The sequence below is a fragment of the Numida meleagris genome, chromosome 1 (genome assembly GCF_002078875.1).
Source record: "Numida meleagris isolate 19003 breed g44 Domestic line chromosome 1, NumMel1.0, whole genome shotgun sequence".
NCBI lineage: Eukaryota > Metazoa > Chordata > Aves > Galliformes > Numididae > Numida > Numida meleagris.
In genome coordinates, this window is record NC_034409.1 from 46,205,909 (window position 1) to 46,224,399 (window position 18,491).

At 42.1% G+C, this 18,491-nt stretch overlaps 1 protein-coding gene across 1 annotated transcript; it reads left to right on the top strand.

The window, feature by feature from the left end:
• On the top strand, positions 561-17,721 carry METAP2 (methionyl aminopeptidase 2). The gene is made up of 11 exons (XM_021390693.1): positions 561-789; positions 1,359-1,460; positions 4,599-4,664; positions 4,977-5,079; positions 10,340-10,501; positions 12,201-12,382; positions 12,467-12,561; positions 12,648-12,744; positions 13,223-13,326; positions 15,869-15,984; positions 16,930-17,721. Exons 1-11 carry the CDS (start codon positions 630-632, stop codon positions 17,180-17,182), a joined length of 1,440 nt encoding a protein of 479 aa, XP_021246368.1. The 5' UTR covers positions 561-629; the 3' UTR covers positions 17,183-17,721.

The following is an 18,491-nucleotide window of genomic DNA, read 5'->3' on the forward strand; positions in this document are numbered from 1 at the left end:
CCCATTGACATCCATGGATGCTTGCTGAACGTTGACGGAGACCAACCAGTGGATGTGAGCATAGTGAGGCGGTGGGTGGTGCGTTTCTGCAATGGTGACAGCGACAGTGGGTCGCCTCTTCTGGTGCAGATCGTTACGAGTGTGGCACGCAGGCTCTTGTTCATCACTGGAGAAAATGCACAGATAACGGTGGTGGCTGTGTTGAAACGGAGTGATTTGTTAGTGAGGTTATTGGTGGTAGGTGGATTGGACTGGGTTGGACTGGATGATCTTGTAGGTCTTTTCCAACCTAGCTAATTCTATGATTCTATGATTCTCATTATTTTCTCTGTCCAGTAGCCTCATTGTGCTCTTTGTACCTGCTGCCGTTTCCATGGAAGTAAACAGGCAGCATAACTTGCAGAGCAGCGCCCTCCCACCGCCCCTCACAGCCTGGGGCACCGCACATCTCAAACCCCCGACGCGGCGGGGCGAGGAGGAAAACAAGAAGGCCTCCTCTCGCCGCGCTTCTCCCCGCCCCCGGCGCAGTCCTCCAGCCTTCCCGGCGTGCCCCGCGCTCGCCATAGAGCGGAGGCCCGGCCCCGCCGCTCTGCTCGCCCCGTGCGTGGAGGCGGCGCGGCCGCGGCGACATGGCGGGCGTGGGGCAGGCGGGCGGCGAGGCGGAGAAGCACCTGAACGGCGAGCTGCCGCCGGAGCCCGAGGACAGGGACGGCGCGGCTGGGCCGGGCGCGGAGGATGGCGCCAAGAAGAAGCGCAAGAAGAAGAAGAAGGGCAAAGTGGGCCCCGCGGGTAGGGGCCGTCCGCTGGCGGGCCGGTTGCCGCGGGCCGGGGGGACCCGTTGGCTCGTGGCTGGCGGGGTCGGGGCGTGCTGCCGCCGCTGGGCTCCGGGGACGGAGGCAGGGAGCGAAGGGACGGGGGGAGACTCGTCCCCTCGTGTGCCCTGAGGGGAAAGGCGTCAGCGTGCTGCTGGGAAAGCCGTCCGCGTGATGGTGGAGGCTGTGCGCGGAGAGCTGCAGCGGGTCTGGGCGCGGGGAGGGCTGGGCTGGGCAGGGCTGGGCGGCGGGGCGGTGGCTGCACGCCCGCCTTAGAGCTCGGGAGCAGCGCGGCCGCGCGGCGCGGGTTGCTCAGCCGGGAGGGAGAAGGGATCGGAAGCGCCGGTCCCCGGCTCTGCAGGGCCCCGCGGTCGCACGCGTTGGATCTGTGTTTTAAAAAAAAGAAAGAAAGAAAAAACCCTTGCGCTTCTGTTCTGGTGTCTGTAGGATGGCTGTAGCACGGTATCGTAGTAAAGGTTTGGGGCTGTTGCGTACTAACGTGGGGCTATACTTTTACCGTACGTCGTGCTTTAATTTTACCAACAGGACAAGAAACTGATAAAGAAGTGGAAGGTGCTCTTGATGATGTAGCAAAGCAGTTGGATAAACAAGTGCTGGAGGAGAAGGACAAAGATGATGATGATGAAGGCAAGTGTAACTTAATTATTTGACTTGACGCTTCCAGTTTCAGCCTCCTCCTAGACTCCATCTTAACCAACCTATAGAGGCAGGTGGTTTACATCTGTATGCTTTTTGTATGCTTAGGTTTGTATGTCTTTTGCTACAGTTGAGCTGTAAAGCATCCATAAATGTAAAAATAATAATAATAATAGTAAGCAGGATAACAGCTTTGTTAAAGCTGCTTGTTTTCAAGGATGTTAGTACTGCAGAGAAATGTTAAGGCACACTGTAAGTTGTTCTCATGCGTTACTGTGGGCAGCATGAAGTTATGTTCCAGTTTATGTCCTTTATTCTTGGTTTAGAACAAAAAAATAGAAAACTGCAAGGGAGCTCTTTAATTAATGTTGTAGTGTCTGTACCAGTGACTGAACATGCTGTGTGTAATGCTGACTTGTCATTAGAACTGACCTGGGGAGAGATGAGTACGTAAGCAAGGCGCACACCTTGTGTGCTGCCAGTGCTGCACAGCCGATGTTCTAACCGAGTACCCTTGGAGTGTCCAGTGTTGAAATCCAGGCTGGATGCCTCTTTTCTGTAGTAACCTCAGCCAAAAAAATACCGTATTTGGTTTATTTTAGTGAATGATGATAAATGGAAATAGACCTTTTACACAGTGCATTTCTCAAGTTAGTTGTTTGGTTTGCTTCTTGTGAATTAGCATTAAAAGTTGATTCAGCATCTTAAAATGTGCCTTATTGTTCTACTGAGAAAACTTCTTAGCAGACTGCTTTTGGGATTTGCCGTTTAAAGGAACAAATTAGGTGCAGAAATTTAAACTTAAGTCGGAACATTATTAAACTGTTTATAGCATTCAGTTCTGTGTTACTAATTTTGCTTAGAAGTATATTCTAATGGATTATTTCTTTTAATGCTGTATTTCAGGTTATGGAATTGAAGGATAATCTGACGTATGCTTTGCCTTTATTGCCACTGAAGTAGGCAGTATTGAGGAGGATAGTGAACGTTTTGTACCATTAAAAGAATTCCAGATGAGAATGAGCTTCATCTCAGGAGAAATAAGATTGTTATTTGTAGATGAAATGCTGTGTTCTTTTATGCTCTTTATACTATTATCAATTAGCAGTACAGTTTTAGAAAGTATTCGAAGACTGAAAATGTGAAGTGATGCTATCGCTGAAGTAGTAAGCTTCCTATTTTCCACATATGAAACTGGTATATTTTTAGAAAAAGAACAGTATTTTTACACGAAAAATATATGTTGTCTTATAAGACAGCTCTGTGTTGTGCCTGTACTGGTACTCACAATTTGCCATTGTAATGTGTGATCTCAGGGGTGTCCCTTAAAGCGTGATGCTGTGCTTAGATAAAAACCAGTAATGCTCCCCCTCCCCTTTTTATGCCCTGTGGCCTCAGAAATAAGACTGTGCTTCTTGAAATCTGGGAGCAATTAGGAAGCGCACTTCAGGTTTCCGTGGCAGTGTTAAAACATACTGAGAGAGAACTTACTACCATGCATAAATGTTATTAATATCTGTACCACAATGGCGTAAGGATTGGCTTCAGTTTCACTGAGATCTTCAGTTGCTTTTCTGGTGAATAATTTTTTCAATACTGGCTAAACAAGCAGAGGACAAACGGATATTGGTCAGATGCAGTAGTAATATTCCTGGCAGCACAGTTAGTCTGCAGCAATCTTCAAGGACATGAAGGCATAGGCCCAGTTAGTTTTGCTTGCAAATGACAAATTCCTGTGCAGTGATGTACAAAAAAAGCCGCGATAAGCAAATGGCAACAATGATAACGTTTAAGAAAGGAATGCTGTATTTTTTTTTTAGCAGTGTAGGCCTAAGGATTGCGGGTGAGGGGGAAATAAATCTAAAACTTGCTCTTGGAATAAACTGGAGTCACATCTAAAATGTGACTCAAGGTCAGAAGAATTGTGGCAAAGATACCACGTTATAAAGAATTAATATATGCGCTGTTAAGTGTCGTCAGCTGCCTATGAAATACAGTGGGTGGAGATTCTGGTTGTCTGGACTGCACTGTGATTGAAAAGTATTTATGCTTTCAGGTTTTTTTTTTTAATTAAAAAAATATTTAATGATAAAATGAGCCAGGGATAGGCACATCTCTGAAATTTGCCCCAGCTGCAAAATTGCAGCAGGCACTGGCACGTCAGTACTTGAATGACTCTGACCATCGCACGAGACTTGACATCTAGTGACCGGGACAGCTGCTCGGTTTTGTTATGTTCATTTTAATAAATGAGCAAATAGGAGTTTTGGTATAAATGTATTCAAATAGTAATGCCTTGGACTAGATTGACTCCAGAAGTTCTCCTGATTTTACTTTTCACTTTAAATAAAAATAAGTGTTCCATGTGTAGATGACTTTACCCACAAGCTTATTTTGAAATGGTTGTTCAAGAAGGCTTAGTTAGATACTAGCACATTAGATAAATACCTCCTTGTGTATGAAGTAACTGAGCATTAGATGCAGCCAAATGTGAAGTCCACAGGATTATTGTTAACAACCAAGTGTGAATGTAACATGGCTTGGTTGATTCCTGGTGTTGGCATGCTGTGTTGTGTGAAAGCCTCTAAGAGATACATATCCTGTAGTCAGTGCTTGTTGTGACTCTTTCTGTTATCTCCAGACTGACCTCCTTCTGACCTGTATGCTGTTATCTTTACTTGTTATTGGTTTTTGTTGGTAGCATCAAGTTGGTTTTGTTGGTTTTACATCAAGTTCCTTTAACTGAAGCATCCGAAGATGTGTTTGTAACAATGGTTCCCAGCTTCTTGTTAGCTGTGTCTAACACAGTTCTCTCATGTGCCTTTCCCCAGCCCCAGGTATCTTCTGGGGTAGATGAAGAAGAGAGGTACTTGAAGGAGGAGTTCCCAAAAACTCTTCCATGACTGGTGATGTGTTCAAGTCATCAATTTTTGGAAGTATTTTCTTACATCTGTGTTTAGTGTAGGGACTGAAAAAGTTGATGGTTTGGTGGCAGCTTCTGAATGTCTTCATTTAATGTATTAAATTTTACTGTGAAAGAAATGTTTCCAGGTTGTCCGGATGGATTTATTTGTTGTTGGAAGTTGGTTCTTTGTTTTACGTTTATCTGAGCGCTTTGTTTCTCTGTAGATGGAGAGGGTGAAGGAGATGGAGCAGCAGGGAAAAAGAAGAAGAAGAAGAAAAAGAAGAAAGGACGTAGGTATCAAACAGAAAATGAAAGATAGACTTTGCATACATTTTTTTTTCAAAGCCTGTACTGTTCTTGACAATTGAAACAGACTTGGGTCTGTAGGCTAAGTTTGGCTGTTTTCTTCTCTTTGGTATCCCTGAATGCCACCTTGAGGTTGGCCAAATTAAGTAATGTGAGGGCATCATGATGTGATATCCTCTGGGTTGAAGCCCACGTTCTGAAAAGGAGTGTGTGCTGTTTAACTTTCAAGTTTGAAATAAGGTACTTAGGATCTCTGGTTTGCCACATATAACGCTTTTAAAAATTATTCTCAACAGCTAAGGTTCAGACAGATCCGCCTTCTATTCCAATATGTGATCTATTTCCCAGCAACATATATCCGAAGGGAGAAGAATGTCAGTATCCACCAACACAAGATGGGTAAGTATTTCAAGTGTAGAATACTATACTGTCATCTAGACGTGCTGAATTGCAAACTTTTGATGTGCAACTAAACAGACAAATTCAAAAGTGAGTTGTAATGTGCTTTTTTTCTTCTTTAAACTGAATCATCTAACAACTTACCGTACAAAAGTCTTCAGGCCAGAACTTCAGGGTCTTCCATCTCTGTCCCTTTAGTTAAGGTATGGTCTTTATGAACAGAATTGCCCCGAGGCAGAGATCCTTGAGACCAAGGGTCCAACAGGATGATAAGTGGACAGCTTGCAGAACTCTAGTATGAATTAGGATTGGTTGAAGGTTTGAAATTTAGCGAGATGAGAGATGTTTATGTAGCAGTTTATCTCTTGCATGACGGATGAGTTTTGTTTCATTTCTTTCTTTCCCCCTTTCCTGCTTCTTATTGAAGAAATAAGATATACCCTGAGGGAGAAGGAACTGTATAGAGAGTATCATTAACTGACTGGGAACACGCTTATGTGGCTGAATTTTTTTTTTGAAGGTTTTTTTTTCCCCTCCCCTACATAATGCTTCCAGTATCTGTGATTTGATCCAAAGAAAAGTCAGTTCCCTGGTTAACAAGATTCTTCCCACATGTTAATCTTCCCCTAACCCCTCCCCTATTAAATGAGCTCCTTTTTATAAACCCCCCCAGATAATCTGAGTAGTGCAGCTCTCAGTAGTTTTCTTCTTAGCTGTGAATCTTAGATAGGGAAAAAATACTGGGCATTTCATTCACCTCTAGTTTTCTATAGTTTTCATAAACATTTCCATGTGTAGAATGCTCTTGTCTTTGCTATGCAATATAAAGAAGGAAGGCCTGCATGCAGTGTCCCGTACTCACTTTGTGGGCCTGTTCAGTTTCTGTTTTTAAGATCTTAGAGGTGGTAACAGATACAGAGCAGTGCATTTGCATGCTGCAAGCTCCCTGTTCTCTTGCGGACCTCTGTTCTTATGTCACTAATTAGCATTTTGTCATTAATGCAATTTTGCACTTTGCTTCTCTTTGTTTGCATATATATGGAGATATTAAAACCTACACAGTTTTTTTTGTGTTTTTTTTGTTTTTTTACAATTCTTAGTGACATGGGAGTTATGTGCAATGTCATTAAACAAGCAGTAATTTCCACTGGCTTACTACAGCAGAGATTTACGTCCTCACATAAGTTACTGCCATCTCCTTATTTCCTTATGCTTTGTTAGGAGCTAGGATATAGCAGTTAAGCGAGTTTCCTAATTTTTCCTCTGTAAGGCATTGTGGAAGGTCATTTCTTAACTTGTTTGTAGGGAGAGGGAATCAGCTTGAATTGCAAGAAAGTCTGAACGAAAACACCAAGTATAATTCTGAAAACTTTCCGTGAAACTTTGAATCAAAACTCTGGAGAGAGAAGTGCAAACAAAGAGGGGGGAGCACTTGAACAGTACTTTCAAAAATATAAGTATTATTTTTCAGTGCTGTTTATTGTTTTTTTTTTTAAAGTCAGTGCCCATTTCTCATGGAGCATATGCAGTGTAGTTTAGAGTCCAGCACACTGTGTTCAGGAACTCTCAGAAAGTATGGCTTCGCTTCTTTGAAATTAAAGTTAATTTTTGAGGAAGCCTTTTCTTCTCTTTAATGACTGCAATGTGATCACAAGGTGTGCTCATGTTTATAAATGACTGCTTAGTATGCACAGTGTTAGCATGCTCATGATAGGGCCCTGGCATGGCAGTCCCAAAGGGCTGATTGAGGAACAGTCATTTCATGCTTAAGACTTCAGTGCCTTTGTATGCATATGTCACATTCAGAGGGATGGTGTGTTAACAATTCAGGAAATTATATTATTATGAATATCATAAGCATGTTCACAGGTGTGTTTGTTGGCTTGTTTAACAAATGACTGCTGTTTCCACACCTCTGTTAGTTATTATATTGGTAAGCCAGGTATTGAAGATTTCATGTTTAGCTCCATGTTTACTATTCATTTCAAAGGAGCTTTTCTAGCAGGATTTAAGTGGGACATCTTTTCTGTATGGAAAGAGCGAAAGAAGAATATAGTCTTCCATGGAACCTAAGTTAGTTTCTTTATTTAATTTACTTAAAGCAAATGTATGGTTAGTTCCTTTCGTAGAATCATATAATGGCTTAAGTTGGAGGGAACCTTAAAGATCATCCAGTTCCAACCCCCCTGCCATGGGCAGGGTTGCCATCCACCAGAGATCAGGTTGCTCAGTATCCCCTCCAGCCTGGCCTTTAATGCCTCCCGAGATGGGCCAGCCACAGCTTCTGTGAGCAGCCTGTTCCAGCGCCTCACCCCACCCTCTGAGTGAAACATTTCTTCCTAACGTCTAACCTAAATCTCCCCTCTTTTAGTTTAAAGCCATTCCCCCTTGTCCTGTCACAATCAGACTGTGTAAAAAGTTGGTCCCCCTCCTGCTTATAAACTCACTTCGAGAACTGGAAGGCCACAGTGAGGGCTCAGGGAGCCTTCTCTTCTCCAGGCTACACAAGCCCAAATCCCTCAACCTGTCTTCGTAGCGGAGGTGCTCCAGCCCTCTGATCATCTTCGTGGCCATCCTCTGGACCCGCTCCAGCAGCTCTGCATCCTTCCTACACTGGGGGTCCCGGTCATGGACTCAGTACTCCAGCTGGGGCCTCACGAGGGCAGAGCAGAGGGGAACAATCCCCTGCCTCTCCCTGCTGGCCGCCCCTCTTGATGCAGCCCAGGATACTGTTGGCCTTCAGGGCTGTGAGTGCACACTACTGGCTCGCGTCCAGCTTTTTGCCTGTCAGGACCCCTAAGTCCTCTGCAGGGCTGCTCTCAAGGAGTTCTTCTCCCAGTCTGTACTTGTATCTGGGATTGTCCCAACCCAAGTGCAACACCTTGCCCTTGGACTTGTTATAAACCTCATTAGATTCTTGCGTGCCCACTTCTTGAGGGTGTCCAGGTCCCTCTGGATGGTGTCCCTCCCTTCTATTCTGTCAGCTGCACCGCTCAGCTTGGTCTCATCAGATTTCCTAATTTAAATATTTTAAATATGTGTACTCTGTTATACTTTCCCAATTAAAATATTAAAATCTTATGGACCTACTTCAACGTTTCTAGCATAAGCAATTATTTATATTAGCATCTGACACTAGTGGCAGAATATTTCCTATTCTGAATAATAGTTTTGTTTTTTTAATATTGGTAAGGCATTTCTGTGCAGCTTCTGCTATTCATGCTGAGATCGGAAGGGTTTTGTCTTTGCTTTCAAAAAGATTTGCGCTTCTACTCTGAACTCTTAGTGTCACATACTTACTAAGTTAATTACTCATCAACCTAGAATTGCATATATTCTACAAGTTGAACTAGAAATGGGTATCATTCAATTTTCAGGAGGAAGAATATTAGAAAATCAATTTTTATACGGACAGTGGGTTAAGCTTTGATATTTTTTGTAGCTTGGATGTTGAGCTCTGTTTAAAAGCTTGTATTTTGTTAAAAATCTGAAATGATTTCATGAAGGGCAGAAAAGCTATCAGCAGTGTTTCACGATGCACTGATTTTGGTAAAGCTGGCAGAAGAAATTCTTGTCCCTACCTGCTTGTTTCTGTCCCCATGCTGTTATCTGGGTTAAAATAATCTGAGGGAATTGGTTTCTAGAATTCGTATCTTTGACCACTAACGTTAATTTATAGCGCAATCCTGTAAAGAGCTGCACGAGTGAAAACTGGAGACTGTGAACCCGAGTGAAAAGGTGGGAACAAATGGCTTGGAGCAGGAGGTGGACTTCTTATGCTGGTTTATGCGGTAGCCAGCACAGTGAGAAGCTCCTCAGAAAAGATGATCTACCCCTGTATCCGTTGGAAGATGTAAAGTTTGGTGTGAGATGGTTGGTATTTGTTTATTTTTAGGTTTTCACCTCCCCATTGCCACACGTCCTAAGGGCCTAGGCCCAAGCAGGGCTTCTGGTAGCTGCCTTCCTTGAGCTCCCAGGTGTAAGTGGCACAGCTCTGGTAGCAGAACGCTTTGGGTCTGATAAGATATTTTGATACGTAAAGGCTATTTCATCCCCTAGTTGTCTTGCACAAAGTGACTGTGCACCAAAATAGAGCGAGATGTTTTCCTGCCAGTTTGCTGGAGTTTGTGCTACAACCCATCGCTGCTGATGGAGCACTGCCCAGACACTTGTTGCCAGAGGGTGATCCCTGCTGCCATCTGGAGCAGTGTGCAAGGACCTGTGAGCCCTCTCCCGACATTTTTCTGCAGTGTGCCTTTTCCATCTTGTTGTGCTGTGACTGCTGTGCTGGCAGTAGTCCAGTTTCCAAGTGCAGTAAGCAGGGTGGTGTTTCAGCCTCTTGCTTGTTTTGGTGGAATTTCTCAGTTCTGAAGCAAATCCTGTGAGCTAAGATGAGTGTGTGGTGCTTGCTCTTAGAAGAAGAAAACTGCTGAGAACAGTAAGCATGGAATTTCTTCATTTGCACTGCTTCAGCTTCACTTGAAGGTTATCTCTTATTGTGTAGTTAAGAGTGGTCCTTTTCCTGAGTTCTGACAGATGACAGAGTGCTGAAATTATCTTTCTTCTCTTGGAATTGTAGTTGTATGGTCTCTTGCAGAATAAAAAAGAAAAAACCCTCAAAACTAATCTTATATTTAGTCTTCAGAATTATTCTTCTATTTGTTCTGTCAAACGATCGAAGGGCCGGAGTTCCAGGAGAGTGGTATTCTCTTGGAGCAAATGTTAATTTGCTGTCCAGCAAATACAGAAAGGAACTTCCTGGTGCGTCTCACAGCAGCTCTGCTCTGCATCAAGTGTTGTTACCTAAGTATGATGTGGTTGGGTGAAAGCATCAAGCTCAAGATAGAACTGTGGGCATTGATACCGATTTTATAGGTTTCTTGCATCTCTTTGGAGAGGGTTGTGCATCTTTCAAGAATACTCTGGGCTTTTTAAAAGGTTTGGAAGTAAGGCTTCTGAAAATGTTAAAGGGAGTAATTTGGCTCATAATGTAAATGAGTTATTTCTCATAACTCACATAAATTTCTGTGTACACTTTTTTTCTTGCGAGCTTATCACCTTTCACAGGTGCCAGTATGTGGTGCTGATTAATTTATATAGGCTTCCTTTATTCTGAAGGCTGTGTGTACGAGGATCTCTTTTGTTGCATGGGAGTGTAGGCCTGACTGATTAACTAAACACTTAGCAGTTTGGACAGAAGTTGTAATTGCTGCTGTGCCTATATTTATAGTAACTTTTCATCATATGCTTTATTTTGAAGGCGGACTGCAGCTTGGAGAATAACCAGCGAAGAGAAGAAAGCACTAGACCAAGCTAGTGAGGAAATCTGGAATGATTTTCGGGAGGCTGCAGAGGCACACAGACAAGTGAGGAAATACGTTATGAGCTGGATAAAACCCGGAATGACAATGATAGAAATCTGGTGAGCACACAGATCTTCTCCAAGACCTACGCTGTTGATATCTCTTCTTCCTCCAGTGCAGGGAGGAATTTAGTCTCAATTTTGTGTACTTAATTGGCTGTGTTACGATTGTTGTGGGGACTTATGTTTTGAAGTATGCAACCGGTATCCCTCCTTATTTTCTTTAAATTTTCTCCCCTGTCATATTCTTAGCTTATCCAGCTTTACAAGGCCTGGGATTGTACTGATTTTTGAACAGTTTTCCAGTTATATTCAGTTAATTTGAGCATGAGTTTGATTTGAGTTTCCTGTGCGCTTGCCACTCTTGCATCTGTGCTATGCAGCAGTGCTGAGAGAAAAGCAGTGATAGCAGCGGCTGTTCTGGCTTTGCTGGAATTGTAAGTGAAACGCTACATGGACAAGCAGTGTAGGTGCAGTCTGAGACTGGAGTGGGTTAACAGACATGAAAATTGTATGGGTGTACGTGCAGACCGGGGCAGGTGGATTTAGTCTATATTTTGCCTTCCCTGACTAATGTTCTCAGCTGATAAGAAATAGCTGAATGAATTACTTAAAATAAATGCGGTTAAGGTCAAGTTTTAAAGAAATAATTTGCCCAAACTGATTCTCTTTACGCTTCCAACCGTTCCTTTCTTTATTCTTCAGTTTATCTGGAGTGGATGTCTGCTGTCCAAGTATTACACAGCTCCAGAGCAGTTTAGCTACCAAAATCGGGTGCTTTCAGCCTGATAATACTGAGGACTGTGCTGACAAGAGTAAGATAGAAAGAAAGCTTATCAGAGCTGAGCCCCCAAGGCAACTGTGAGGGTAAGGGAGAGAAATAATACGCCGTCAGGGAAAGTGGAAGACAAACAGCTGCCTTCATAATCATTCTTCAGGCTGAGACACATCTGTCACGTTGAGTTACGTAGTTTGACTGTTTGAGTTATAAGCAATAACTTTCTCAAAACGTGACTTTTTTTCCTAGAATACTTAGAGCTGTGGGGACTTACCTATTAAAATAAGCTCTTTTCTTTTTCCAGACTGCTCTGAGCGAATAGCGTTCTTAAATGAAATCAGAATATGCTGCACTGATGTGAGTTGCAGTTTACATCATTCACTGCGACTACAGGGGTATGCACTGATGGACATGCATCTGTAGTCTTCCAGTGGCTTAAAGCTTGAGAGTAGACAAAAGCCAGGGACAAACACTGGTATTGAAAGGTGTTGTTTTATTGTAGTTATTCCTTCAATTAAAAATATATATTGTCCTTTAAATTCTTTTTTTGTTGTTTTTAAGTAAATGAGAGAACTACGTTATTTTAACAATTACTAGGATTTAACTTTAAGGAAAAAGAGTGAGGGATTTAGTTTGCCCAAACTTTAATTGTATAGCCTCTGTTACTCTGGAAGAATGAGTTAAATGTAACTGGTAAAAGAAGCATCTTTTCAGTTTAGATTAAAAACACCAGTAAAGCGCTCCATTTTGCCCACTGAAGAGTAGAAGAAACAACACAGAGAACTGCAGATAGTTATCTTGTGCTTATTTTTCCAGCCTAGGGCCTCTTTCTAGTTAGCGTACAAGTTCTTAAAGATGTCAAATGGAAACTGTTTTTTTCCTGAGGTTTTGTTCTTGTTTAATCTATTTGAATTTGTCATAAGAAATGTTAATGAAAACTATTATGTTCTTCTTTTCTTCTCTCTACACTCTGCCCTTCAGTGAAAAACTAGAAGACTGCTCACGTAAGCTGATAAAGGAAAATGGTTTAAATGCAGGTCTTGCATTTCCTACCGGGTGCTCTCTGAACAATTGTGCTGCCCACTATACTCCCAACGCCGGAGATCCAACAGTACTGAATTACGATGATATTTGCAAAATAGATTTTGGGACGCATATTAGTGGTTAGTTTTCATTTATGAATTGCGATTTTGAAAACACGTTTCAGTGCAGAGACTTCGGAGCTAATTGATTTCTGTTGCTTTCAGGTCGTATTATTGACTGTGCTTTTACAGTCACGTTCAATCCGAAATACGACAGACTATTAGAAGCTGTAAAGGATGCCACTAATACAGGAATAAAGGTACGGTCATTGTGCCAATCATCTACCAAGTCTTTTACAGTAAGCTTTGCAAATACTTTTCATTTGTATGTACACTTTATTTTCAGTGTGCTGGAATAGATGTACGTCTCTGTGACGTGGGGGAGGCCATACAAGAAGTTATGGAGTCTTACGAAGTTGAAATTGATGGGAAAACATACCAAGGCAAGTTCTTTTCTTTATGTGAGAGTCATGATTCTCAGAATGCATATATTGGTATCGTGTTGAAAAGGCTTCTGTAATAGAAGCGGGGCGTGAGTAACACATAAATACTCTCTATCTGGCTTGCTGCACTCTGAAGGATTGCTCTTTGCTTGTCCAGCCAAGTAGTGTGTTTTTAATAGATAAGATGAAGCATGAAAAACTGTTCAAAAACTTATAACTTGATACCTGCTGTTTGGCTTTATTAATGACTATTCTCTTTGCTGAAGTTGCTTGTCTTTGATGATGAAGTTGTATTTATAGCATACACAATTATGTCACTTGGAATTTGTACAAGGTAAATAGAAAATTCTATTTTGTTCCTGTGCAGTGTGATGGGTCACTGCTGTGCTTCTCTTATGGACTAATAGAACCAATAGCATTGAAGGGGTTTAGCACTTGTTAGGAGGTTGCCTGTAATATTAATGTTTTCCTTCAAAAGTGAAACCAATTCGCAATTTGAATGGACACTCAATTGGGCCGTACAGGATACATGCTGGAAAAACTGTGCCCATTGTGAAAGGAGGGGAAGCCACAAGAATGGAGGTAAGTGGAGCGAACTCTGAAGTCTTTTTTCTTTGTTTCTCAAACGTCACTGAAAGAATAACTATGTCCCGTGTAGTCCTAATGTGTAGTATTAATGATCCTAGTGGATAATAACTAGAGAAAAACTTCATACTTTGTAGTGATAACTTTTGAGACTTCATCTCGGTCTCTATTAAGAAAAAAATTAAGAGAAAATTACAATCTGAACGGCCTTAGTGGTGCTTATGGAAACTCTGGCATATTTATTTCTCCATGTGTTTTCATTCCTAAATGGTGTGTTGGAATGTTGCACTTAAGAGCAGGGGGAAAAGGACAAGAAGTGAGTTTTTTGGGGTGACCTTGAGGGACTGCAGAGGTTCCACTAAATATGTTAGGACTTGCTCGTCCTTCACATTTTCCTTGCTCAGTTAATTCTTGGGAAATATTTCTGTCATGTTGTAGCTATGGAAGACTTTTTGCAAATATGGTTAGATATGATAAAATCATAGAATGATAAAATCATAGAATGTTTTGGGTTGGAAGGGACCTTTAAGATCATCTAGTTCCAACCCCCTGCTATAAGCAGGGACACCTCCCTCTAAACCAGGTTGCTCAAAGCCCCATCCAGCCTGGCCTTGAATGCTGCCAGGGAGGAGGCATCCACAGCCTCTCTGGGCAACCTGTTCCAGTGTCTCACCAGCCTCACACTGAAGAATTTCTTCCTTGTATCTAGTCTACATCTACCCTATTTCAGTTACCACGATACCTTTCTTGAGAAGCTTCCAGTGTGGTGTTCTTCGCAGATGCGAAATAATAGAGTGTGTTTTTAGTTAATGTGAGAGGACAGGTGGAAGGTGTTGTTTGAATAGCATTTTGTGTCAAGGGAAGAGAAATAGCTCTACGTGATGCAGCACACTATACCCATCAGAAAGACAGTATTGAAATATGTAACTCCGATTTATCCACCATTTTGATGTAAGTTTATGTTCTAACCAGATAAGAAGACTTAATTAAAAGATTGGTAATACAATAAGAAGCTTTCAATTTAGTTCTAAGCCTGACCAATGATAAGCAATAATCACTAGTAAGCCTATCAGAGGGAACAAGACTTTTAAGAGCTCAATAGGAAGAGATATGGGCTGAACGGCGTAGTTTTTTGAGATAAGGTTCACTCTCATCATCCAGAAGTTACAGCTGTTGGTCACCTTCTTAATGATGTGAGTGAAAAATCCATAACTTTATCTCCTTGTCTCTAAGGATGTGCAGAAAGGGTAGATTATTGGGAAAGCAAGGTGGAAGAAGCCCTTGCTTGTGTCATACCCTTCTTGTTAAAGCTGTGTCAATGTCTTGTATGTACTATCGATCCATCATCGGAGCATTACTGGTGTAAAACTTACTTAAGGATTTGAGAGCTCTGGGACTGTTTTAATTGAACATCCAGACACTGGGGAGAAGGCTCTTTTAATTTATTCAGCTTCTAGAGGTTACTTAGGACACAAGCTTGCACCATTAAAGATAGTACGTTTTGCCAGTGAAGAATGTGGAGCGTAGCCAGGCTCTTACTGTACTGTGCTAAGTATAGCAGCAAACTGCAACCTCGTGAGCTCTTTGTGACACAGTACAGCCTCTATTCTGTATGTCTTTATTCTGAAAAAGCGGATGTGAATTTTGGTGGTGACATTTTGTATGTGGGTTTTTTTTCTTCTTTTATTAGAGCAGCTGAATATTCAGTGACATCTCTAAGAGTTTGTCCTTAGTTTGAAGCCTGAGTTACTGTTTTTCATGTGACTTCTTATTTTTGAGTTGTGATTTTTTTCCAAGTAGTCCGATAAACTGAAAGACCCGGTTCCTGTTGTCAGTGTTTGATGCCCTGTCCTGTGTAAGCCCCTTTCACAGTCCTGCAACCAAGGATATAGGAATATACTTGGCAGAAATCAGTTTCTGCAATGGCATTTCAGAATGTTCTTGGCCAGAATTTCGATAATACCCTTGCAGATAGAGATCACCTTCATTTCTTGAAGAAATTCATCTTGGGGAGTGGAAATGGGCAGGTTAAGGGTTTATACCAGCAGCTGTTAACAGAAAATTCTTGCAGAAGTTGGGCAGCCAGTTCTTCAGTGCAGTCAGTCTTTGCGATCAGCATCTGTTTGCTCTGTCTGAAGAGTACATTTCCTGGAGGACTTCTCTGCAAGTAACCAAGGAGAATTACTTTCACCCAGTGCATGTTTCACAGTAGGATGTCTTGTCTTAGCTGCTTTAGATGTATACTTTGGCAACGTTCTACTGCAGTGACTTTGACAAACTGACTAGAAACATGCTGATATTTATGCTTGGAAGAAATAAAATTGAATTAATACAAGCAGTTGATTATTGAGATGTCTGTAAATTTACTGCGTGGAATCTCTGTATTGAACCTTTCCTCTGATTTGATGATTGAATCTGTTTCTGTTTAATTACTTCTATTCATAGGTTATATTGAGATGGTTACATCAGAGTGGCTCGGTGTCATTTACTTTCACATTGTAACACATCTTTTTTTTTTTCCCCTGTCTTTCTTTCTTAGGAAGGTGAAGTGTATGCTATAGAAACCTTCGGTAGCACAGGAAAAGGTGTTGTTCACGATGATATGGAGTGCTCTCATTATATGAAGAACTTTGATGTGGGGCATGTGCCAATAAGGTCGGGTTGTTGTTTAGTTTATTGTACTACCCTCTGTGGATTCAGATTTTGTACGACACAGGTTCTTTGGTTCTTAATAATGCTGTCAAAGGTGATGTGTAATGAAATGTGCTCTGACACGAGCATCTGTGCTCTGACTGTACATCTGGAACAACGTGGAACTATTCCAAAATATCTGGAAATGGAGAAGATGTATGATCATTGGTGATTTTGACAATTAAAATGACATGTTGGTACAGTAATCATACATGAAATGCATAGATAACTTAATAATAATTCAAAAAATCAGTGTCTGGATTATGGCTGTGTGCCATAATGTTTGTCTTAGTGTTGTTCCCAGAATATTGTATATTCAGGGTCACTCATTTCGTTTGTGAAGACATGGAGTGGTTTTTAAGTTCCAGTTTTGGTGCATTGCTCTAAAATGAAACAGGACATTGTTCTTCAGTTTTCACTGAAGATTTAGGTGTTCTAGCATTTCTAGAATCGTGGTACTTCCTGAACAGAAGGCTGTTACGGTTAGAAACATAGTAGGTTTCTGGGATTCCTGTTCTGTCTCCGTGGAACAGTCTAGTAATATGAAAAAAGAGTGTGTGAGCATACTTCAAATAAGGGTTGGAAGAGTAATTCCTGTCGTTGCATTTCCCTTGGCTGCAGTAGTTAGATGGCGATACGCTCACAGCGTAACTTGCTCCGTTGGGAATGGCTGGTCATTGTGTTCGGAGCATTCAGGCTTGTTTGGAAGGCTCTCTTTCTGCAGGAGGAAAATGCACTTTCTCTCGCGATTACAAAATGTGATTGGTGTAGAAAGACATGGCAAGGCTCAGCCGTCTTAAAACACTTTGAAATCGGAACCTTTTTTTTCATTAGTGGTTTTCATTTCTGTAGTGAATGCTTGGTGGTGGTGCCCCTTTGTCTGAAATGCGTTCTCCTTCCTTCCCTTAGGCTTCCAAGGGCGAAACACTTGCTAAACGTCATCAATGAAAACTTTGGTACTCTTGCCTTCTGCCGCCGATGGCTGGATCGCCTTGGGGAGAGCAAATACCTAATGGCACTGAAGAATCTGTGCGACCTGGGCATCGTGGATCCCTATCCTCCCCTGTGCGACATTAAAGGCTCGTACACGGCGCAGTTTGAGCACACCATACTGTTGCGCCCGACGTGCAAGGAGGTTGTCAGCCGAGGCGATGACTACTAAACTCAAAGCCACCTCAGCACCTTTACACACTAGGCTTTGTTGGAACGTACTATACCAGAATTAATTTGCAACGTATTGTCTGTTTTAACAGTGGACTGATGTAATACTTTCCGTATTTGGAAAGGAAGTAATTTAATCAAAGGCAAGTCTTCTAATGTAACTAACCAAGGAAAAAGCTTTCAGGCCTTTAGAAATATTTCAAAAGTTACTTATTTTTTCTGTTCAGGGAAATACGTGCTATAAAGCTCAGTTTTTAGTTTGGAATGAGTTATACATTTTGTTTTGAACATTTATGAGAAAAAGATGCTTTTCAAATATTTATATTACCATATTCCTACTTGAATGCTTTGAATGACTACACCTGATTTCTGCGCCTAAGTCCTCTATGGTATTGCCTTTTAAACTTCCTGGAATCCATTTTGTAAAAAATAAAGACAAATTTTCAGATCTAAAAATATATATACTTTTTAGAAGTCTGGTTACGATTCTGGTCAGGAGTCTGCTGGGAAACTGCTCTATTAAATATTTTACAAACTTGATTTGCTATTTCTTGTCTTGAAACTGGACCTGTCTTAGCCTTAGTACGAAACCTTGCCTTTTATTGCTGCGTTGTTTATGTGGCAAAGCTCTGGTAGCAGTGGGGGCTGAAGGGGTGGCCTTGCTGAAAAGAGATCCCGCTGTGGCAGTGCGTCAAGGACCCGGTGCTGGCCAAAGCTGAGCTTGATGAGAGATGCTGGTTGTACCTCCAGGATGACAATTAAAAGGCTAAAATGCTGTGTAGCAGCTGTGAGAGTGAGAAAATGTGAGAGAAACCCTCATGGACACCAGGGTCAGCGAAGGAGGAGAGGTTCTCCAGGTGCCAGAGCAGAATCTGTGCAGCCGAGGATCATGGTGATGCAGACTGTCCCCGTGTAACACAAGGACAGTATAGGAACAGCAGCTCTCTACCTGCCACCTGAGGAGGAGCCCACGCTGGAGCAGGTGGAGATGGCCTGAAGGAAGCTGCGGCAGTGGGCTGTCTGGTAGCAGCTGTGGCCTCTGAGGGACCCATGCTGGAGCAGTGCTTGAGAACTACAGCCTGTGGGAAGCCCACATAGGAGCAGTTGTGAAGGACAGCATCCGTGGGAGGCACTCCACACTGGTTCAGAAGAGCATGAGGAAGAATGACAGAGGTAAGGTGTTAGGAGCTGACAGAAGCTCTAATCTCTGTGCCCCTGTGCTACTCGAGGGAAGAGGCAAGAGAATCGAGATTGAAGTTGAGCCTGGGGGGAAAGTGTTTTTAGTTTGCTTCTAGTTCTTCTAGTTTTCA

What these genes read in the sequence shown, in the direction of transcription:
- METAP2 (XM_021390693.1), top strand. Translation starts at nt 630, where the DNA reads ATGGCGGGCGTGGGGCAGGCGGGCGGCGAGGCGGAGAAGCACCTGAAC. An exon ending in CCACTAATACAGGAATAAAG is followed by an intron (nt 12,562 to 12,647) that starts GTACGGTCATTG and finishes CTTTATTTTCAG; the next exon opens with TGTGCTGGAATAGATGTACG. An exon ending in GGGAAGCCACAAGAATGGAG is followed by an intron (nt 13,327 to 15,868) that starts GTAAGTGGAGCG and finishes TTTCTTTCTTAG; the next exon opens with GAAGGTGAAGTGTATGCTAT.